The following is a 24,780-nucleotide window of genomic DNA, read 5'->3' as shown; positions in this document are numbered from 1 at the left end:
TCTAGCTTTTAGTATGAAGAGCAACTACCCCGTTATAGTCATTGTCAAAGGATGTAGATCAAATCTTCTTAGATCTGACTGTAATCATGTATATTTAAACTAAAAGAGGACGAATGTTTGGTGGTAAGTTTTTCTCTAACATTGTGTATTAAAATTTTAAGCAAGTTTAGTTAATATGAAAAAATGCAGTTTTGCCCTTCATTTTTGAAAACATTGAGTGTTGATATATAATGTGAAATAAAACAATATCTGACAGATGGTAGGTATTCAATTAATGTGCACTGAATAAAACTGCATGTTCTTGCTTAAAGTAGAGAAATAGATTGATGGTTCATCTTACTGTCTAAGAAATACTATTTCTCCTTTTAGACTTACATGCTTAATCAGAAGTTTAGAATTTTGGCATTCATAAGTAACTAACATTTTAGATAACCATATTTAAATCTACATTTCCTCAGGAAATACTAAAAATCATTGGCCTTCATTAATAACTTCCAGCACTATAGAATAAACATATTTTAGTATTTTTATCAATTTATATACCAGGAAATGTATGCTACAAATATAGAGATATTACATCTTCTAATGAAATATTAATACATGAATGAATAAACTGAAATATAGTTTAAGACAATACAACAGATACACTAGATCTGGGATTTGTTTTTGAGTTCTTTTCATGGCAGCACTATTGGATTCATACTGATCTGTCTTCAGCATATTTCTGGTCCCTTCTTGACTATTCTTAGTATTTGTAATGTGTCTAACAAGATTGAGGGATGAAAGCCATGGTTGTAGAACAGTTGTATGTATTCCTGCTCTGCGTAAGAATTAAATCTAAAGCCTTGATTTGATTACAAAGAGTCTAACCCAAAGTTTTTCATATTCCTATTTCATGACACAGTAGGATTCCATGAAATAATCTGCAAGTGAAGTAGTCTTTGAATTTTTTAATCTGAGTTTTCCATAATCTGTTTATATGAGACTAATCTCTCCAAATCTAATTCTTTTCTTTTATTCAGTCTCCTAATTACTTTTTCAACCTTACTACCCTATTTTTGCTATCAGTTATGTTTTGGGTACCAATTATAGTATATCAGAAAGTGCATAATTTGAGTGTTGCCACCTATAAACAGAAAATTAGGTACACTTATTTATGACACAGAAAAGCATAACCTAAAAAAAAAAAAGGTTCTTTTTTCCAACTCCTACAACCACTATTTTCAAACTTATTCCTTCCATATTTACCTATTTGTTGTTGATGTTGCCGTTTCAGACACCTGTACCATAAAATAAAGCATTTACTTAAACTTTTATCATTTTGTTATATTATTATTTGCCTTTTATATGTCATTCCATAGATATACCATCTTGTTAAAGTTCTGTGACTTTAAAAAGTTTAAAGAATTCTGTTTAAACCAGATAACTTAGTCATATACTAAACTAACTGCTGTATCTCAGTTGACCTCTGGAGTGGGGAAAATTACCAGTATTTGTTGCCAAGAATGAAAAGCTTCCCTTCCTACCGTCTTTTATCATTAGTCTTTGGTTTTGTGCCTTCTCTGTAATGATATAGGTTTGTTTCTCCTTTATTCTTTGCAGAGTGCTGCAGCAGCTCCCAGTCCAGTGCTAGGAAACATTCCCCCAGGAGATGGCATGCCAGTAGGTCCTGTACCACCAGGGTTCTTTCAGGTACTCAGAGAAACTCTGACTAGGAATGTTAAGGCATAGGAACTCCTGTTCCGTTTTATTTAAAGATATGAAGGAGAATGAGGCTATTTTAATCCTTAAGGTAAACGTAATGCTGTGCAGCCAACTCTTGGTTATTCAGAGACCTGTTGTCTAGTTTACAGACTAGCCTATCCTTCCAATGTTGTGTTTGTTGTCAATTTTTTATTCATTTATTTATTTTGCCATTTCATTGTCCAAGTAAGGAAAAAAGTTGAAATGCAAATTAGCCCATTAAATTAACTGTGCTAAAAATTTGGTGGGAGAAGAGGCTAAGGATAAGGTTCTGGAATGACATACGGATTTTAACTATCTAAACTATCCATATCCCCACAGACTAAAGATAATCAAGATTTGGCTGTACTTTAAAAATATGGCTAAATCATAACCTATTCATTTATCAAAATTATAGCCTGTAACAAAGTATTTTGAGAATCATCTTTGTGGCTTTTAAACTGGAATTTTTATCAATACCATTATGTAACATTTAAAAATCAGATTCTAAAATACATGTTAGTATTTTAAATTTGCAACAAGCCTATTTATTTTAGTAAAAGCTGATAATGATTTTAGAATTTTAATAAATCAATTTTTAATTTTACGGCATCTACATTTAAATCTGACAGTTTTCTAACCCAAACCAACATAGATTTTAGATTTTTTAACTACATAAGTAATTTTATAACACCTTTTGAGAAAGAATTTAGGAGTTAAGAACTATAGTTGGAAGGCATTACAGGAATTAAAGTAATATGCTATATTTTTAATGAATTACATTAGGTATTTATAAACTAATTTGTCATTTTAGTGTTTTGTATTTTCAAAGTCCTTGATAATCATTTGTCAGTTAATGAGTATCAGCATTACAGGGTAGATCAATGTATTTATACATGTGAAAATGGAAAAAAATTATAAGTAATTTTCCACAGTATAGCAATTGAATAAAAAGGTCATAATTAGAACCTAGTATCAACTCTGAAATGTTAAGTCCTTTAGCTCGGAAATGTTAGTCCTTACTTAATTGTCTGGCTATTCCATATTAATATTCAAGTAGTCTAGAATATTTCAGAGTCTTTTAGAGCTCACATGCCGCCTTGAGGGTCCTTTCTTACAATCTAGGAACATACTCTAACTCTTGATTATTAATTAAGCAATCACTATTTAAGATCACAATAATAATAATAGTAGCTAACACTCAATGACTGCTTACTCTATGCCATGCTTTGTTCTAAATGTTTTACATGTATAAACTCTTAGTCCCCATAATAACCTAGATGTGAAGTATGAATTATTGTCATTCCCATTGCACAGATGGAAAAAAATAGGGCTTGATAAGCAGTTTGCACTAAGTCAGAAAGTTACAGGACTGAGATTCAAAGCAAGATTTCTGAACTTCTGCCTTGAATTTACCTTTTAAAGTTCATAGTTGATCATTATTCATAAAGTACTTGTAGCTACATTTTATGATTTTTATTCATGCTCTGATTTCCTGCCACGGATAGATCAGCATTAGGGAGTAAATCAGAAGAGTTTATCTGCTTATGAGAGTTAGTAGAAGCTCTCTAAGTGGCACTTTTAAAAAGAGGGGGTGGGGTGGGAAGGAAGCCAAATTCCTCCTAGGATTAAGCAAAGATGTATAAACCCATACATTTTGTAGAATGAACCCACTCTCCCTTTACCTGCCTTCTGCCTGAGTCTTGGTTAGAGGAGTTGAAACGGAATTAACTTTTGCTTTAATCATTCCAATTAGATAAATATTTGAGCACTACTAGGTGCCAGGCACTTTAGCAGGCATCTAAAAATGAGTGTGTAGATTATGTTCCATCCTCAAGCTTAGTATCTAGCCAGTGAGGTATGATTAAAAATAAATAGCTGTAATACAGCAAGGTATTATAACAGAGGTGTAGAGTTCTGTGCTGACCTCAAAGGGAGAACTATTAAAGTCGGCCTGAGTTGGAACTAAGAGTGGCTTGGGAAAAGTTCTCCAAGAAAACAAGCAGAGGAGTGATAGTCCAGAAAGTGAGAACAGTATATGCCAAAGCATGGAAGCATCAGAAGACCGGTGCAGAAGTGTCTGGAGTAATACTTACGGACAGCAGAGGGAGGGCAGGCAGGAATTCCTGGAAGTGAAGTTGGAAGATACGCTCTAGCAAACTGAAAAGGGCCTTAGATGCCATGTTAACAACTTATGTCTCTATTCATTAGGCTTGTAGGAGCTGTCAGAGATCTTCAAGAAGGGCAGTGTCCTGAATTCAAACTACAGAGTAGATTTAGTCTTTGTTAGGCACCTATCATAAAGTTGTATACACAATCCCTGCCCTCAAAAAACTTACATTGTGGTGAATGAGAGAACAGGCAATTAGAATAAAGGAAGAAAATGGCTATATTAAAAGAGTAGTCTGTGTTTTTAGAGAAAATCAGAAGGCCTACACACCCACCCTTGGAAGGGTCATTGTCAAACCAATATTGGCAGAACAGTAGATAAAATCTAAATTGGCCCCTATTTGAGTTTGGCAAAGGAGGCAGGGAGAGATGGAAAGAATATTCCAGGAAGAGGGGAAAAAATTTACAAAGGCCCAGAGGAGAAAGGAGAGAGAGACCAAATTTTTTTTTTTAAAAAAAAGAGCTTAATTAGCTAAAGGGAGAATGGCTGCTGATGCAGTTCCAGAGGAACCTTGTAGATCCTTGTAGGTTAAGAATTTGAACTTGATCTTAGGGCAGTAATAAGCTACTGAAGGATTTTAAGCAGGAGAGAGGCATGTTCATACTTGTGTTTTCAGAAAAAAATCACCCCAGTTATAGTGTGTAGCCAGGATTGCGAAGGGATGGGTTTGAAGGCAGGGAGACTTTATTTAGGAGGCTGATGCAGTAATCCAGGTGAGATTTGATGATGGCCTGAACTAAAGTAGTAGCAGTGCGTATGGAGAGATGAACGGGTTCGAGAGGCAATTAAATGTGGGAGGTATGAGTGAAAGAACTCAAGAGTAATTTCCTGGCTTCTAGCTCTGACCTGGCAGGTGGAGGTTTCATTTTCTGAGATAGGGACCACTAAATGAGGAATAGGTTGGAGATGGAACCAATGAGAAGATTCCTGTGGGACCTCCATTTAGAGATACCCCTTAGGCTAATGAACACACGGGTTTGAAGCCTAAGACCTTCATGTAGGCTAGAGATGAAAATCACAGAATCATCATCATATTAAGGACCTGAATCCACAGGGTAGACTAATTGTCCATGGAGAAAGTACATTGTGAGAGGTAAAGGGGGTGTACATCTGAACTCCAAACACACTAACGCTTCAAAGAAAGACAAAGGCATCAGAACCCATTAACGAGAGCGGCACAGGCGGTCAGTTGGTATTTCAGTAGCTTGAGAGACTTTGTGGATTTATTCAAGGGCAGTGGCGGCAGGACTGGAAAGGAAGAAGCAAAGCATAGTTCTGTTTGATAGGCCTTAGTTCATTAACCAGATTAGGGGTAGAAGAAAAAGAATTGGAGGGATCAAGGATGATTCTGAAGTTCCTACTTTAGGCCCCTGGAAAATTTTAATGTCTTTATCTGAGTTAGGAAAGATAGGAGATAGAAAAAGTTTTAGGTATGTTTGAGCTTAGACATGTCATTCCTCTTTATCCAGGGAGACCATTCAGCTCATGCTTTAAATAGTCTTTTCCCCTATTCAGTAGGTGTAAATATGGCCGGTTTCCCTAAAAATGCCTCTCTGAAACATTGAAAAGCTCAAGCTATCAAACTGAAAAAAGAAATAGGATGGTATTATCTTTGGTACCTATAATGGTGGGATCAGAGTACCCAGGTGTTTCCTAAGTATCTGCTTTGGTTTCCTATGGTGATTGGGCCATCTTTCAGCATGATTCTGGCCCCAATGCCTGTTGTTAATGAAGAGTAGCTGCCTTTTGTGAGTAGAAATAGCAGCAAAACCATCATAATCCAAGTCCAAACACTAGTTTCTAATCCAATTCTGTAGAGATACTGAGGTCCAAGAATTATCCACAATATGAAAATAGTTTTGAATACCCATTCTTAGTGAGGAAATGCAAAGCTTATTTGGGAACAGCTAGAATGGGATGAGCAAGAAAGGATTTAGCCTATTAGAATTTAATAAATCAAAGTAAAAAAAGGAGAATTTGTAATTAGCACCTAAAACTTCACCGGCTTCAACAGTTTTGAGCTCTTCTTATTTGTGATCATACCATAAAAAGTACATTGGAAACACTCTCCTCAGTAGACATGCGTACTCCTTTTATTCCTGTTTCCATTGCAGAACAACCCCCGTCTTTTTCACTCTAAGTATAGATTTCAATCCATTACCAAGTGCAATTATTACAAACTCTAAATTTGTGAATTCATAACAACTGCATTTGAATAATGGCAACTAACTGAAACTCTAAAATAAATAGTTATAATTAACACCCCATACATTTAATAAGTCAATCCTGGATAACAGTCTTTAGATTAGTGTCTATTTGTGACAGATACCAACATTGTTCAAACTGAAACTTGGACACTGTTATTGAAACGAGAGTGCCTCTGTTGTTGAGTAGGAGACCAATTAAGTAAAATTAAGAACAGTTGGACATGCAAAAGGAGGTGTCAATTTAGTAAATAAAGCCATTTAAAGACACATTTATTTACTTGGAGTCTTTTATCAAATGTGTTATTTGTATGTAAAGCCCTGTAAATTCTTAAAATGACCAACTCTGGAACTGATGAATGACATTAGAGCAGCTTTCTCAAATGGAGAAGTCTTGCTACTGGGGTCAGAGGAAAGACAGGGAAGTAACCATTGATCTAACTAGAGTTTGGCAGTTTTAGTAGAAGAGAATACAGTATTGTGGGGGTGGTGTGGGTACACAGAGCCCTCAGAACTCAGTCTATACTCTGACTCTCCTGTCCCTGTCCAGCGTCTTACTCAAAGTTTCATTCTATGCTAAGAAATGTGAATTACGTATGAAAAGCATCAATCTGCTATATATTCATTCTCACAGCATTCTTACCAAAAGTCAGAGAAAGTTTGATTCCTGCAGTTTTATTGACTAGGCAGCAGTATTCCTTGAACCAATTAGATTTTCTTCACACTTACGTATAATAGTCAAAATAGTTTACTAAAGTGCATAAAGCAAAGTTCTTATTCATTTATGTTTTTAAAAAATTAGACTTAACTATTACCTTGAGAAGTTTTATTTTATAGATTCAAGTAAGTAATAAGAAAGCTTCTCTTGTGGACTTATTGTAACTTATACTACATCACAACAATGGGCATTCATTTCAACGAAAAAAAAAATTGAAGGGAATGAAAACTTTTTTTCCTCCTTTCTGTTCTTTACCAAAGAAAACTTTTAATAAGAAAACTATCTTGTTTTTATCACTTTAACTAAATACATCAGTAACTTTTACATAAAAATACAGTGTAAGCCTTTAACAGGTGCTAATGTAGATATCTTTGAGTATATTAACTAATGTAGGATATACCTGTAAATACCCAATTTTGATTCTCTGTAGCCTTTTGTTCATTTTTACTCTGTATTATATTTTGTTTTGATTTTTGCTTTGATACATTTGCTGTATTCTTAGTCACTGGATCTTTAGTTTACTGAGAACTGTTGAAAACTAATAATATATTGATGTCAGGTTGTAAATTTCAGGCTTTGACATGAGTAAGATTATAAATACTTGTTGAAGATAAGGTATACCAATTTAGTTTCAGAGTAAGGTGGCTATCCATGTTTTAAAATCTGACTTGATCGAAATCTGATATGGTAGAAAATATGTTGTAGTGGGTTTGTAAGTCAATTCAGTTTACAGGCGGAATGTTAGCAATGGTAAAGCTCCCTCGCCATCTAGTGGTGGTTTGTAGATGTCTCTTCTTGTTCGGGTGTGTTTTTCAGAGGTTCTATTTTTAGCAAGACTGCACTCCAGCAGGCTGACCTAATGCTTTGACATAGTAGTAACGCAGTAAGAAGAACAAAAAAATACAAAGAAATCGCCCCTTTTCTCCATGATGTTGTTAATAACTAGAAAAAGTTCAATACAAATGACATTCATAAAGCACCAAAGACAAAAACAAAGCTCGGGGTAATACATGTTCTTGATAGTCTAAAAGAAGAATGAAAAATAAGGAAAATGATTATTTAATCTAACACTTGAAACTGAACAGGAAAAACTAGGAATGTTGTTCTAAGCCCTGGTTAAATGTTTCTGGAGGTAGATATTTATTTAACTTATTTCTGGACGTAAGTCCTGCCTATTGAAGATACTTCATAACTGAGCATCTTCATCAGCTCTGCTCTTCCTATTCAGACTTTCAGAATATAACCATTTTATTATCAGTAGCGCCTGTTTTACCCTGTGATTTATACATACAGTGAGTCTGCATGCTGTCTCAGTTCCCTTCTGTTGTTAATCTTTATGTTGTCTTTTCTACCAGTGGTTTGCCTTTCCTCCTCTCCCTCCTGAGCATGGCTGTCTCAGGACTTAGTCTTAGGAAATACTGTAAACCAGGACAGACTCCTTTCCTCTCTCCCCAGGAGTTGTAGATACCATTTTTGATCTTAGATTACAAACCAAAAGATCAGTAAGTATGATTTCTTAGTTTGAATAAGTAGAATACTGAATATCTCAAGTAGAACTGACTTACTGAACTATAACATCTAACATTATCAATATGTATATTTTAAAAATTCACACTTTAAAAATAGTATTTCTTACAATTAAAACACCCAGATTTGGAGAGTAGAGGTGGGGAAGGTGGCTTATGAATCATAATTCAAGAAAAAAAAATTAAGTTTAATTTTCTTAAAAATGTATTTTGAATTTTTAAGGAACAGAGATTCTAAATATCGAGAACAGAATGAGTCTTTCTCTAGTACAAAGATAAAAGCAGCCTAAAAAATTAAAGGTGCCTGACAGCTGCCAGCTTTGATAATGCTTTCCTGCAGTTGTGGTAATAGTTTTTCTGGCCTCAACTATTAGAACAAATTAAAACTTCTCAGCTTGAGTAACTAAGTAGGCTTTTTTAAAAATTGTAGTTTCTAATAACTAAAGTCCCTACAGCAGTGACTAGATGGACAGAGCGCAAAGAAGGGAATGTTAAGGGTTCAGAGTCTTTACTTGGGTTTTGCACTTAGAATGGAATGAAATTTTTTCCCATTAGAAACCTTACTTTTTCTGTTTATTTATCAAAATGAGTATTTATGAAAAAATTAACTTGGGCAGCCTAAACCAATATCTTGTTATTGAAAATTCTTCCCAGAATGCTTCCATTTTTTTATAGGTCCTTGGGAAACAAAAAATCTATAGTAAATTGCAAATATCCAAAGGCAATTTATAATACAATTTTAGTTTTTTATTTAAATGTTGGTTACAGAAACAAAAATGATCACCATTCTTTGGGGAATTAGATAAGGAATGGATTATTAAATATAAATCAAATATTAAATATATTGTAAATTCCCTATATGGGTAGAATAGATTTGTCTTAAGTATACATTAGGATACCTTCAACTTTTAAAAAAAATAGCTTATCACTAGATAGTGTTCTGGAATAATTTCTCTTATTTCAGAGGTCAATGAACTCTTCCTGTAAAAAGCCAGATAGTAAATATTTCAGAATTTGAAGGCTTTGAAGTCCCACTAAACTCTTATTGTGTATAAATCAGCCATAGACACTATGTAGACAAATGGCACAGTTCTTCTTATTTACAAAAATAAGCGATGGGCCACATGTAGCCCAGAAGCCGTAATTTGCCTACTCCTTTTCCGTATGAATCGGTCACCACTAGATAGCCTCCAAGAAATCCAAAGGGTAAGGACTAAGACCAATGTTTCTCCAAGTGTTTTCTGTGTACTACCTGACAAGAGAGTCCTGGGAGTCACTCCACTCCTAGTACATCAGAATTCGTGGGGTTGGGACCATGGGGCTGGAAATCTTTTGTGTTTTTGTTGTTTGTTAATTTACAAGCTAATATCTGAGAACCACTGGTTATGATTGCTGATGACATTCAGCAACAGATATTTATTGCCCTGTCCCTGACCACTCATGCTAGAGTTACCACAGTAAGCAAGCTAAGTAGAAATCCTTGTCCCCATAGGACTGTTTTTAACAGGGTTGTTCTGGCTATGTCGAGATTAGTCTATTGGAGGAGAGGGTGGAAACAGGGAGATCATTTTGGATGTCATTGCAAAATTTTGACAAGAGATTATCATGGCCTGGACAAAGCTGGTAACTGGTGAGAAGTGGCTGGTTTCTAGATATATTTTGAAGTTAGAACCAATGGATTTTGGTGATGGTTTGGATATGTGTTATGAGAGAAAAAGACAAATCAAGGGTGACTGCAAGGCTTTGGGCCTTTTGAGCTGGAAGAATGGAGCTGACATTTATCTGTGAATGTAGGTAAAACTTAAAGAGGAGAAGTTTAATTTTGAGCTTGTTAAGATTAAGATGCCTATTAGATATTCAGCAGATGTCAAGTAAGGAGCAAGGTATCAGAGCTGGAGTTTCATGGTTGGGGCTTAGGCTAGAGTTATTTGGGAGTTATTAGCATATGGATAATATTTAAAGCTGTGAGCCTGATGACATCACCAAGAGAATGAGTAGAGAGAGAGAAAGACAAGAAGCTCTGCAGATCCCAGGGCTGTGATGTTGAAAAGTCAAGAATATGAGGAGGAACCAACAAGAAGAATGGGAAGGAGCAGCACAGGAGACAGGAAGAAAACCAGGCAGTGTGGTACCCTGGAAGCAAAGGAAGAAAATGTTTCAAGGAAGCCAGGAATGATCAGCTGTGTCAGATGCTGCTCAGAGTTCAAATTATTTGAGGACTGACAACTGACCATTGGATTTCAGGAGGTGGTAATTGGTGGCCTTGACAAGGTCAGTTTCAGTGGAGTGATGGGGGTGACAGCCTCATAAAAGTGGATTCAGGATAAACTGGGAAGAGAAATTGGAAGCAACGAGTATGTCCAATTCTTTCAAAGAGTTTTGTTCTAAAGGGAAAGTGAGAGATGAGGCAATAGCTGGAGGGAGAAGTGGGGGAGATCAAAGAAATGCTGCTGGGAAGGAAGTGTTGGCTAGTATAAACTGTTCATCCCTGCCAAGGGACAGAGAAAACAGCTCTGCTGGTAACTGGGAACAGAGTGTAGGCTTTTGCCAGGTACCATCTATTATACCCAGCAGTCAGGTATAATCTTGACTGTAAGATATACTACCAGAAAATGGAGTAATCAGATACTCTTTATACACAGTAGGTTGCTTATCAAGAAAGGGTAAAATAGAATTACTTACTTAGAATGCCTGCAAATGTGACTACTGCCTATTTTCTGTCATTTTTATACTCTGTAAATGATCTGACATTACAAATACTTTTGACATCAGTAATAATTTTTCCACTCAAATTTGTCTTACCAGTTTTATTCTGTACATTTATTCTGTATCTAAGACACGTGATTCAAAAATGCATATTTTAAATTGGAGATGGAGAGAAACAACTTCACTTTGTGCAATTTGAATTCTCTCATCTTGCTTATTTTTATACTTTTTAGCATTAGTCAAATTAGTAAGCTCTATTTTCAAAACAGACTATTCTCTGTTCAGTAGAAAAGATTATTCTTTCTAGTTCAGACGTGAGTTAAGTAATTTTAAACAGACTTCATGTTTGCAGGTAAGTGAACCAAGTGACAGTGAAGCATGTCATTTTATTTCTAAAGAAAGTAAAAATGTATATAATCTGTCACCTGTATCAGAGACCAAGCCCATAGGCAGGTTTCTTTAACCAGTGTTACCGCTGCCTGTGAATCTGAAAAGACTACAGCTTAATCAGTAGAACCCTCCTTAGCATATCAGGATATCAGAAGGGTAAGGACAAAGCAGCCTTATTTTTTTTGCCTGTGGTACATTTAGGTAAATTAAAGTGCTTGTCTCCCACTCTCTCATCTGGAAGAAATTTACATGGAAGTTTGAATAGAAAATAGGGAAAGGGGGAAGAGGGGACTGCTTTTACCATTCTTCAATGAAAAATTAGGAGTAGTTTTTTAAAAAATTACTGTTTTTGCTTCTCTTTTGATTTAGTCATCCTGACACTATCCTGAATTATAAATCTCACAGATTTATTTTCATACCCATAGTGTTACTTTTTAATGCTCTAGGAATGTGGGTTGATCTGTCCTTGTGACTTCAGTCAGTGGTGGGAGGCAGCAAGGAGCCAGATTCAGCTTATGTAGGACTCCAGCTGCTTGTCTCAGACACACACACACACACACAAAAGTTAAACAAATTATTAAAGTTTTTTTAATAGAATGTTATTCAAACTTCTGCAGTTTATTAGACCAGAAGGCAGCACAGTCCCCGTTCACAATTCACAAGTCCACAGCCACAGACCTGTAGCTGATACATGGTAACGAAGACTTGAGAAACAATCTCATGTTCTTGAAAAGGCTCATAATGTAAGTGAGCAGTTTTGATGCTTAGACTAAATCCCTATCAAAAGAATAGCCTGCTTATAACTCTGTGCTGAATTGGATTAGGCTTGCCAAAATAACATCTAGGAAACTGGATCTGTTCATACTTCACAGTTATTTTATATGCGTTATTTTAATTAAGTGTTGTTGATGATAGAATATCTAAGATGTATGGAAGATAAACTACCTATTTATGCTTAGCAGCAGAATATGCCAGCACAAGTATGTCATTTTGTGAGCTAAATTAGTTTAATACTAGTTGGAATTAAAATGTGTTAATCAAGAGTGTCTTATCCACTGGGGTGTCAGTAATGTCTGATGGAGATTTTCATGAAAAACAGAAAAGAAACTGAACAAATTGAGATATATGAATTGTAAAGTAACTTTGACGAAATTCATTTAATGTATAATTTATGCTTCATTACTCTTCTACAGAAAACTCATGAAGCATCTCATAGAATTATAAAAGTAAAAACATGTGAACAGTTTTACTCTATGAACGATGGCTGAAATGAAATGTATAAGCCACAAACTCATACTTTTTTCAAAACAGTATTCTCAATATTATTTATTATTGATAGCATATGACGTCACTTAACATAATCAAGAGAAAAAGATTTACTTCTAAGTGAATTTTTCAATAGCAAAATAAAGAACAGAAATCTATATTGGAAAATCATATAAAGAGAACTGAACTAACTAAAAAAAATAGACACAGAATGAATAAAAAAATAATGTTTAGTTTTTAAAAGAATATTTGTTTATGCTTTGGGGAATATCTCATAGTGAACGTATTTTTATTACCTTTTCAGGACTGTAAATAAGTCATTATAACCTTCCATATTTATCATTTTAAAAATATTTGGGGAATTTTCTCCCTTGAAACTTTGTAGAATAATTTTTATATCACAGAACTGTATATTATTACCTGTGTCTACTTAGTACATGAAAAATATCAGAAGATTAAATCTGTCAAAAGCCATATTTTCACAGAACCAAGTAAGCTAGATATTTGATCTTTATATAATTAATATAATTACTGAAGAAACCCATATTTTTCCTGGCTATGTATCACTTTATACCTTGTGTTTTTGCCTAAATGTTGATGGAAGCAAATCACTTTTTACCAAATTTCTTACAAATTTTTAGACTAGAGATAGCTATGTACTAAAGACAATATAATGTTAAGAAAGAAGAATGTTCTAAGTGAAGTAAGCCAGAAAGAGAAAGAAAAATAACAGATATCACTCATATGTGGAATCTAGAAAAGAAAAAAAAGGGGACACTAATGAACTCATCTACAAAACAGAAGCAGATTCGCAGACACAGTAAACAGTCTCATGGTTACCAGGGGAAAGAGGGTAGGAAGGGATAAATTTGGGAGTCTGAGATTTGCAAATGTTAACAACTATATATAAAAATAGGTAAAAAATTTCTTCTGTATAGCACAGGGAACTATATTCAATATCTTGTAATAACCTTTAATGAAAAGGTATGTGAAAACAAATATATATATGTATATGCATGACTGGGACATTATGCTGTACACCAGAAACTGACACATTGTAACTGACTATACTTCAGTTTTTTTTAAAAAAAGGAGAATGTTTAATACTCACACCCAAATGCTGAGCCTCTTCTTAATGGAAAGAAAACATGTAAGCTAAAACATGTTTTTGAGACCCGAGGATTACAGCTCTGTGAATGTATTTCAGTCTAGAAACACTAGGGTCTCATGTGTACACCCGGTACAACATGAGACAGACAGCTGAGGTGCCCTGTATGGAGCTGGCAGTTCTCATGGCTGGCCTCTGCTTCACAAAAGATCAGTGAGTTACCACACTTTTTTTTTTTTTTCTGCCAAATTGTACATAAATTAACCTGACATGCTTCTCACCAAAGAATGGTTACTGAATACTGCTTCTCTGTAAAACTGCCTAAGAATCATTATTTTCAACCTTGACATCTCAGAAATAGTAAGAGAAACCTGAAAGCAATAGGGGACAGTGAAAGATCTTATTCATCTAAATCGTAAATTCTTTTATATGTTGTTGAAATGGATATTGTCATTATAACTCAGTATCGTCCTGGGATCGCCAACACTTTGTTCCTTACCTACTCTTACTAGGTCCTTTAAAAAGATATAATTCATCTTATATAAGCAAGCTGAATTTTCACCTCTATACATATAAGCATTTTCTCACTGGACAACCGGATATACTAGGCCAATACTGCACCTTACTCTTTGCAATATCAGTAAACACTACCTGTTTTTAACAGGACACATAAATTGGCCAGGTGAGATTTTATATAAGGAAACCAAACTTTACTACATCTTTTCTGATTTTTAGAGTCTTTCGTTAGTGTTGTGCATTCACTCAGATCCAGCTATGGAACCAACCAAATAGTTACTGAATGTCACTCTGTACACTCTTAGAATGTGCTAACTGCTCCCTTGCCTTCCCCCTGAACCTCATTATAAGTTACCACATTCTAAGGAACAGTTTGATTATAATAATGCTCTTCTAATGATACTACATCCATGTACCACCATTCCTCACCCATCTTGTATTCCCTTTAAGCACCTGACTTAAAAACAAGTAAATGGACTAAAGATGACATATATTATCAAAACTCTACCAAAAGTATTGGAGAAGAGAGAGAGAGCTTACTACATTTATTTTATTTCAGCTGTCGAATTCCTTTTAGTCCTGGGGCATCAAGAGCACATGCTAATTAGTGCTTTATATGCAGATTAACTTGCTTACCTGAAATACCACTGCCTTTTCAGCTTTTCAGGGTTGAGTGGTAGCAGGGGTAAAGAATTTTGCATTAAGTGAATGGTTGCAGAGTTGCTGGGGGGCATAGGAGGAAGTGCCAAGGCAGGCAACTTGTTTCTGGTCAGTTGGTCATAAAAATGAAGTATGTGTACCTGCCTTTATTCTATAAATATATTACTGTAGTAGGATGTTATAGGTAAGAAACTAAAATGTAAGAAAACTAAAATGACAGTTAAGAAATTTGGTCTTTGTTTTTCTTTTACATAAAATAAGGAGGTTGACCTAGTTAACTCTTAAAAACTTCTTGCTATAAAATGTGTCAAAAAGGCATATTCAGATAAAATTCTGTCAGTCAGATTTTATTATAACTGTACAATGCAGAACTTGTAAAACTTCAGTTGGATAGTTTTGTGAAGTCATTTTTTTAAGCATGTTCATTTTTTAGATTGTTTTCTAAGTTCATATTTTCTTAAACTTGATAATTGTGTATTTCTTTGTAACTTAAAGATATTTTTTCAAAATTATAAGCAAATTTCACATGAATAATTTTGTCCTGAAAAAAGTTCAGTTACTTTAAATTAGGTAAATCTTATATAATTGTATATTGTAGAACATACCTCAGACTTCTAAATTTTCAGAAGCATAAACCGTCCTAAATGTTACATTTGTTCATTTTAAAGAAGTTAGTATCATTCTTCTTTTCACCATTGACGTGTTCTAAGTCATGCTCATAAAATAAAATGTACTATATAGAAAATGCTTACGTTATAAAATTGGCATTTTAAAGAAGCTTTTATTTTTTAATGATTTTAAATTTTCTTTATTATCAATTTGTTCTTAAAGATCAGGATTTAAAGAGTTTCTAAAGCCATGCTGAAATATTTTTAAAAAGATATAAGGTGATTTATACACTGCTAAAGCAATTTTTAGGATTCTTAGAAATACCAGTTTTATCTTATGGATGGATTACCTTGACATTAAGATAGCTACTTGCTCCTATATGGTCTTGTGTTCTTCCTTCTGAAGTGGGTTTCCTTCCTATCAAGGCACATGTTACACTGCAGTGTGCTGAATTCTCTGTGATAATAATGTAAACAAGTGCCCAGGTAGTGGAGGGAAGGAGCCTGTAGAGATTCCTTAAAGAGGAAGTAACATTTAAACTGTCCCTTGGAGGATTAGTAGAAATTTCCTTGGCAGAGAAAGGGGAGTTCAGAATAATCTCAAGAAATATACTGGTATTGATAAATTATATTTATGTTTTCTAGCAACTAGTTAAAATGTTAGAAAATATTAACAAAGTTAACATTTGAGCAGTGTGTCATTTATGATGTACACTTTAATCACATATATATAAAGTTAGGGCTTAAAATAGTTCTTATCACCTGTAATTACAGGATAAGTTATTTATAAAACAGTTCCATTGGTCAGTGGGGAGCGGGTCTGGGATCTTCAGAGAAGGAAAGATGGGGAAGAACTGGTCCCTTCTAATTCTTAGGGAATTGAGATAAAGCACTAAGGGTTTATGAAGATCAAAGAACAGGGAGACTGCTACTTTCCACTAGCAGAAATGGCAAAGAATAAAGGAAAATACCTCTTAGGAAAGCAGAAGTTTAAAATTTCATAAATAATTCTTGATATAATGGAAAATAATAATCTTTTAAAATTGAATGCTGTTCATTCTGAAGTAACTTATGATTCTAAATGGTATGATCTCTTCTCTAAAAGACTACTTGGAGGAAATGAGCTGGACGTTTGGTTTATATTTCTATTAGAGATTTTTTTCCTTTCATTTAGTCATCAAATATTTATTGATTTTCTGGCTTTGTATATATATATATTTTTTACTTTGGGTTATCCCATTCATTCTCAGTAGGTAACTGAAACATGTAGAAATGAGAATTTATGCCTATAAATGTATTGCCACATGTCTGAGTACTGACTGTGCTGTTCAGTTCATCTCAGATATTATAAAGAATATTTTAGTCCACAAATTTTGCCTAATTTGGAAAACTTTATAAAATGCATAGCCTTGATTTTTCAGTCATTCATAGCACTACATGTTCTCTCAAGTAGGGATGATGTAATATGACTTCTAAGGGAAGGCACCAGATTGAAATATTATTTTCTTTGGGTTTTCATTGGTACTTGCCATTTGGTGAAGAGAACATTCTATTTCTTTCAGATCAGTGGACTGTAGAAAATATTTTTCCAGAAAATTGTTTCTCATATTAATTACAAGACTGTGAACCTTGAAAATTCCTAAGCACAGGGCAGTGATCTTTATCTGCTTTGTTCACTATATGTCCAACCACCTAGAACAGTGCCTTTATCGGTGTTAAATATTTGTTGAATGAATGAATCTGTAGCACACCTTTTAATAGATACATGCCTTTTTTTTATTCTGTTGGCCTTTGATCTGAATAAAGAGCACTATTATTTATCTTTTTCTTCTACTAGGTTTTTCTTTTTCTCTGGAAAGCATGGGAATAAAAGTTTCTCCAGCTTCTTGAAAAAGATAGCTTGTGCCTTAGGAGGGCATACCTATACCCTACCCCAACCCCATCCCCACACACTTCAAATATTTATTGCTACTTACAGTATGCTAATCTTTGTAATTAAAGGTAATACTAGAAATAATTAACACAGAATTATGGGGTCTTTTAATTATTATTTCCCAAGAGACTTTTGAGATCATCTAATTCTCTCATTTTAAGGTTGAGAAAACTAAAGCCCTGAAAGGTTTTTAGTTTAGGGTCTTCTACTAATTAGTGGTGGTGCAAAAACTAGAACCCAGGCCCTTGACTCCCAGTCAGACGTTTTTCCTACACACATTATAAATAACTTTTTAAGCTCATTTTTCAAGGGGAAGCCTTTTCCATTTGAAATATTGATTCATCATCCGGACACCTTCAAGCAAATATTTTGATGCCCAAACTATTAAAAAAAAAAAAAAAGTTCTCCAAATATAAAGAGTAAACAGACTTTCATAGCTACGGGCTTTTTTGAAGATCCTGCTCTTCCCAGGTTGTCCGCACAGAGATTACTGCCAGGTCTGTCAGTAGACGTACTTTGTGTTATTAATAGGAAATCTCTTAGATAAGCACTTTATCATAAAAGAATTTAAACTTGTTTCAATATCTTGAATTATATTTGAAAGCAAATTGACTTCTGAACACTGAAAAACAAATGTTAGTGGAATATTCTCTGTTGCTAATATGAAAACTCTTCTGGGTTCTTTTGCTGTGTCTGTACCTGTTGAGGAAGTAAGGAAGTTGAGGACGTACATGGTTAACTAGATAAATTTGGAATCAATCTGAATATTGAGAGTTTATGTTATAACAGCACTCATTTGATATTAAAGTGCTTTACCCATAATAATGTTTATATTTTAGGGAAAAGTAGGTTTTTATCTAAGCTAGATTTGGGTGGTTTTTGGTTTTTTTTTTTTTTTTTTTTTTGCTTTAATTTTCTAACTATAGATCCAAAATATAAGTGGTTTTCCCTTTTTTTTTTTTTTTTTTTTTTTTGGCCAAAAAAATATTTGAACTTCTTGGAGGAGGGCATACAAGAGGAAATAAATTAAAAGAGAGACTCTCTCTCTCTCCCAATCTTATTCTAGAGGGTCCTGCAGGTTCCCAGCCACCACATGCACAACCTTTCCCTCTCAGTAATCCCTTCCCTTGATGAGGCCTCATGGTTGGATAGGAGACAATCCCATTAAAATACATTCATTCACAATGCCATTGATTAGAGAAAAAATTTCTCTTTTCAAATAGTCCATTTATATTAATACTATAACATTATTTTTCATTCAGAGGAACATACAAATCTCAAATGCTCTATTTCAAATAAGGTACATTTCAGTGTTCACTGATATTTAGTAATGTTTTAATGTAACTTCTACCTTGTATTCCATTTTGAAGTGATCTTATTATAAACAGGGATTATTAGTAACCTATTTTTATTTCTCCATGTTTCAAAAAGTAAATTGATATTGTACTTTGACATGACATTTAATTATCAAATTTTTAAAATGAGTCCAGAATTTAAAAGACAGTTTCATAAATGAACTTAGGTGATTGGGAAAATAACAAAGGGGAGTTGTGAATATTGAGATAAGCTTCTAGTTGACAGTATAGTTAATTAATTAATCTAATTTAGAGTAGAGTTTCAGAAATGATCAAAGAGACAACTTTGATCAAATGTGTGAAAACTAAACATTTTTTAATGTTAAAACTGGAAAATCCACTTAGGTTTTATCAGCTAAAGGTGACAATTTTACCTGAATAACCTACTGTTTATGTCCATTTAAAGTAATCTCCTAGAAATACATTAACAGATAAGAACACAGTGAGCAAAAAGCCACGTTACTTAATTCTAAAGTTCTTAATGGTTTGTAAGACCCTCCAAAAGATATTATAGAAAAGTCTATACTGCATCAATTTATTAGGATTTTATTTTTCAGGTGCTTCTTTTAAAAGAAAATATGTGTAGCTATGAATTGCAGGCCTAATTTCTAAAATATTTCTAAAATTTCTAAAAATATTTGTAGAAAATGCATTATAAATGTGGAATTTAATTATGTAAAGTACTGTAGATTTGGCTTGCCCAAGCCTTTAGTAAGTTGATTCTTAATTTATATTAATTCATTCTTAATATTTTACTTAATATTTCAACCCTTTTGAATTGATAATTTGCTTATATTACATGTAATTATATATTATAATTAACCAAAACTATAAAAATGGAATGTTGAATAATTTTAGGAATATGCTTTTAAAACATTCATGCCCAAATCTGAATGATCAGAAATACTCTCCTTCCACTCAACATTGGACAATCATTAAAATGATACCTTTAGGATATTTTTCAGACAGTTTTGGCACTAAGTCATCACATCTTAGCAGCCTCCGATTCATCCAACAAGATAAATTGACTTCAGTTTTAATATAAGTCCATTTTTTTCTGTTGTTAAAAGTACACACCTCATTGTCTGCTAGGCTCAAAATATGCAAAGAAATTTCAACTTTAAAATTTATAATCAGTTTTGAATTGTAGCAAACCCTTAATGAAGGAAAGTCAAAGCTCTTCTAACCACAAATGACCCATGGAAAAGAAATTTCTTTCCCTTAAACAGAACTATGAAAGAAAAGATGAAGACATTTGGCAGCTTTAAAATTACTAAAGGAAAGCAATAACCAAATTGGATAATTCAATCAAAAATTTATATTCAGAATCTAAATTGTATAATGATGTAGCCAGTAATCCTCTTCATAAAGTCTTCCTGAGAGTCAATTGCCTGAATTTCTTAATCTTACTTTTGCCAGTGAGATAGCATTATCTTAATAATACACATTTTAAAAAATATTTTCTACAGTTAACTTTAGTCATCTTTGATATTTTTACATTTTCTTTGGAAAAATCTTCCAGGTATTCTACAGAATAAAAAATAGGATGGTAATTGTTCTTAAAAGCCTTTATTCTACCGACAGAACCACATAAGGAAGTAAATTGATTTATGTTTCATATAATTCTAAAATTCTTTAAAGTAGTTTATTTTCAGATCTGTATTTTACATTGTATTTTGTTTGTTTGTTTGTTTCGTTTATTTTATTTCAATAGCCTTTTATGTCACCTCGGTACCCTGGAGGTCCAAGGCCCCCACTGAGGATACCCAACCAGGTAAGATTTGTGTGTGCTACTTCAGTTTGGTGCTTTTTTTTTTTTTTTTAAGAATCAATAAAGATGTTGAAAATGTCACAAATATTTCCTACCTATAAAAATGTTAAATTATCCTTCATCCCATTTAATGCTACTTCTAATGATATACAGTCTACTTCAAGAGTTGGCAAACTACAGCCCATAGTTTGGCTGAGTGTTTTTGCAAATAAAATTTTATTGGAACACTGCCATACTCATTCATGTATTGCCTGTGGCTTCTTTTCCACTGCAATAGCAGGTTTGAGTGCTCATGATGGAGACCATATGTGGCCTGCAACCCTAAAACATTTACTATCTGGATCTTTGTAGAAAAGTTTGCTGATCCTTAGAGTCTACCATATACTTTGAACCTAATTTTTGAAATATGTTTAATTTTGGTACATGCGGATTATACTCTAAAGGATGACAATAAAATTTTCTATGAACATACTTCAGTTTATTTTTATATGATATACTTTCAGTAACAAGGCTGTAACATTCGTATCAGTTTTGCCCAATTACAGTGGCCTATCAGGCATATAATTAGCTGCTTCTAGAAGGGTTAGATCTATTAATAGTTAATGATAGATCATGCAACTATTTTACCTACAAAAGCTCTGAGATTTCATAAACTTTTTCCTCAATAGTATATCGGTATCATAAATATTTATTTGCTAAAGAGAACAAAGCACAATTGTTACTTGCAAGTAGTTTATGGTTCAGTTTTAGGATACACCGTGCAAGTGTGTGTATACATATATACAAGAGTGTATATGTATGTATTTATATATATACATATATATGTATACAAAACACAAGAAGAAATTAAATGCTTAACCATATGGAATACTTATATCAAGATAATTGTTTTGTCACTTTCCTTAATTCTGATTTTTGTATACCTCATCATTTCCCCAGCTCCAAAGTAACCCTGTTATCACAGTAAATTCTTTTTCATTCTTTTTCTATTTCCACTTCCTTCCTGACCAAAAACAGAACAAGAAGGCTGTGCTTTCTTTACAGCACATTTGATAGCAATGGAGTTCTGCTTCTCCTAACTCTTGCTGAAATTACGCAGTGTCCCTGAAGTGTCCCAGTTCCTGGTCTTCTCTGCATCTAATGCACAGCAAGGAGGGCCAGCACTCACATTCACCCCCGGGGAGAACTTTAAGCCAGCAGTAGTGCAGGGAGCCCAAACATTAGCAGCTGGAGGAGTTACCTCCTTCAGACTGAATCTACCTTCAGTGCATAGGGCGAGGGGAACATGGCATGAAATAGGAAAGGGAAGTGTTTCAACATAAAGAAATTATATTTTCTCTGTGGGTGAACCTGTATATGGTGACAGTCAGATCTACTTATAGATGCCCGAGTTCTTTAAATTTCTTTTTTAAGGACAGAAAGTTGTATCTTTCGCTGGAATCTTCATGGTGTCTCAGATATCCTATCCATAGCTTTGTATATTTCATAGATGTAAGAGGTTTGTAAAAATCTGAATTGGGGAAATGTGAATTTCTTGTTCAAGTATGTTATGTTTCTTATACAAGTATATATATATGTATATATTCCATATGAATAATGAAAATTGCATGGAATTATTGGAATTGCATCCATCTGACATTGTTGAAATGCCTGCTATGTTTGTGATACTAAGCTATGTTCCATATCTAAAGAAACTGTTATAATGAAAAGATGTACTTTTAGGAAGAGGAGTAGGTTGGTGGTGAGGATGTGGAATTGTACATCTAGATTGTTTGAAATTTTTTTAAAGAACAAGTATATAATGCCCTTGGACTTTTAAAAGAGGCAATTAAAAAATTCAAAGGAATAAAGAGTTATGACATAGGTTCTTTTTTCTCAAGAATTTTAACCAGTCTTTACCTAATTATATTTTGAAACAATTGTACTCTTCTCTGAGTGGCCTTTTTTGCTCCCCTCCCCATATACAGTTAAATCTCATTAATCCAAATATCTATCTTTCAAATTTTGTAACACAATAGCTTCTCTAGAATTTATAATTACTAATGATTAGACTATAGTTTTTAAGTTCTTCTGAGATGGTTTTCATGGTTCTGGATTAAATCCACAATGACTTATGTATAGGACTGGGTATTTGGAACCTAGTATATCACTATGCCCAGAAAATGCAAGAAGGGATAATAGTACCTAAAATGATGAAAGGAAAGTAAAATTACAAAAATATGCAATATAGCAAAGAATAAATATCTATAAGAGAACACATGAAACACAGAAATCACACTGGAATTGGTTCAACTATCAGAATAGCTTGGTGGTGTTAAGCTACATGACCTGGAGGTGTTTATCCTTCTCACCGATAAAATGTTTAATCTGAAAAATTCACAACGTTCATCCAACACTATGCTAAGGAAACCAACACAGCCAGAAGCACAGAAACTGTCAATGAGTGACATCAAGAATAAGCTAGTGTTTTACTGATCCTATAGAATCCTGAGAATTTATACTGTTTCTCATCATTCCTGAAATTCTGTGAACAGGTGTGTGAATTGAAGTAACATAGGTAATAATGCTATTGATCATTTTATATCCTAAAGCTGATTTTGACATTCTAAAAGCACACTACATCTGACCATTCTACTGAAACTCTCAAAAGATATTTGTTCAATAATAGACAGATGAGTGGTTCAATAAATTATAGTATATCCAAATGGTGGAATAGTATGCAGCTATTAAAAGGCATGTTGTAGAATTAAATTTGATATGGTAAAATGTTTATGATCTATTAACAAATATAAAAAAGACACAAAACATATCACCTTTGCTGTTATCACTGTACAAACTGAGTTCCTCCACTCAGCTCCTGACCCAACACACACATACACACGTCAACGTAAGGGCCGTATCTATATTTCTGTTTGGTAGGCTTATGAGTAATTTCTTTTTTTATTTCTATATTTTTTAAGTTTGCATTCAACAGGAACTTCATTTGTGTTTAGATAAAGATTATTAATTATGTACATAAATTAAAGATATTTTATTCTTCTGGATATTCAATATATAAGATTATTCTTTCTTAATATTGAATCTATAGTTCATACTACACATGATAAAAGGATAATGAATGTTAAGGATAGGCAAATCTTAAAGAGACCTTTCTTCACTTTCCAGATAGGGAACAATCAGCAGGTATTTGAGCAGAAAAAAAAAAAATTGTTGGCACATTTAAAATTTACAGTATCCCCCCCATATAACCAAGGTACCTATATTTTAAACATACTACACTTACTCTTCCTTACATGTTCTGTTTTTCAGAATAAATGGTATTTAGCATGTCCTTTCCCAATAATTGTTTGCAAAATTGTTTGTTAGTGTTGTTCATGTGTGAATCTGACTTTTATTTAACTACATCAATATGAAAACAGAAGGACTTCAGCTGCATAAAGAGAAGTATGTTTTATACGGAGTAAATAATAGGGGTCTTATAGCCAAAATTGTAAAGGAGATGACTGTAGTAAGTGTCTAACTTTAAAAGTTAAATATGCCATACCTGCTTAATATAAACTAGTGATAATATGAAAGCATACAGTAGCCTATTGACCAGTTTAAAATATCCCTTTCTGTCACTGGGTGTTTTTCTGTTGTTGTTGTTATTGTGATAATTACACTGTTGAAGTATTTAAATTACTATTTGAAATACAATGAAATACAAGGAAAATGTGTTATTTCCTTATGACTTTGAGTTATGAGCATGTCCTGGGATATATGTCTTTTCTGGTTATTTTCTACCTTTGTAGGACAAAGGAAGTTAACAAATTCAAAATGTCTGGCAAAAAAGAAATTCATTCTCCTTCCCAAATGGAGAAAAGTTTACAAAGTGAATCCTATGCAGTCTTACTCAATTCAAGTTAGAGTTATAAGAGCTTTTTGATACAATATTTACTTCCTTCGCCAAAACATATCTCATTATCTTATAGCCATTTTGTCACACATATTCCCTTTTTGGACATAAGCCAATACAAAAAAGATGCATTGCTATATATGTGATTGGAACCTTCATAGGGCTATTGAGGAAATCTCTCTCAGAAATATTCAATCATTCAACGAATACTTGAGGTCCACTATGTGCCAAA

At 33.6% G+C, this 24,780-nt stretch overlaps 1 protein-coding gene and 1 long non-coding RNA gene across 6 annotated transcripts in view; one reads left to right on the top strand and one right to left on the bottom strand.

Moving 5' to 3' along the window:
• Window positions 1-24,780, bottom strand: part of LOC116662115 — a 126,784-nt gene that overhangs the window by 22,992 nt on the left and 79,012 nt on the right. The gene's annotated exons all lie outside the window — the stretch shown is intronic.
• Window positions 1-24,780, top strand: part of SSBP2 (single stranded DNA binding protein 2) — a 250,407-nt gene that overhangs the window by 170,052 nt on the left and 55,575 nt on the right. For 2 of the 4 annotated variants that reach the window (XM_032475358.1, XM_032475366.1), the window contains exons 5-6: window positions 1,603-1,692; window positions 20,597-20,656. In XM_032475358.1, the coding sequence (XP_032331249.1) occupies window positions 1,603-1,692; window positions 20,597-20,656 (150 nt within the window). The remainder of the gene's footprint in view (window positions 1-1,602; window positions 1,693-20,596; window positions 20,657-24,780) is intronic. The other 2 variants (XM_032475376.1, XM_032475383.1) reach the window with 1 other exon arrangement.

This window comes from Camelus ferus, chromosome 3, assembly GCF_009834535.1.
Source record: "Camelus ferus isolate YT-003-E chromosome 3, BCGSAC_Cfer_1.0, whole genome shotgun sequence".
NCBI classification, from domain to species: Eukaryota; Metazoa; Chordata; class Mammalia; order Artiodactyla; family Camelidae; genus Camelus; species Camelus ferus.
Note: the sequence above shows the minus strand (reverse complement) of the source record. Positions and strands in the feature narration are given on the sequence as shown.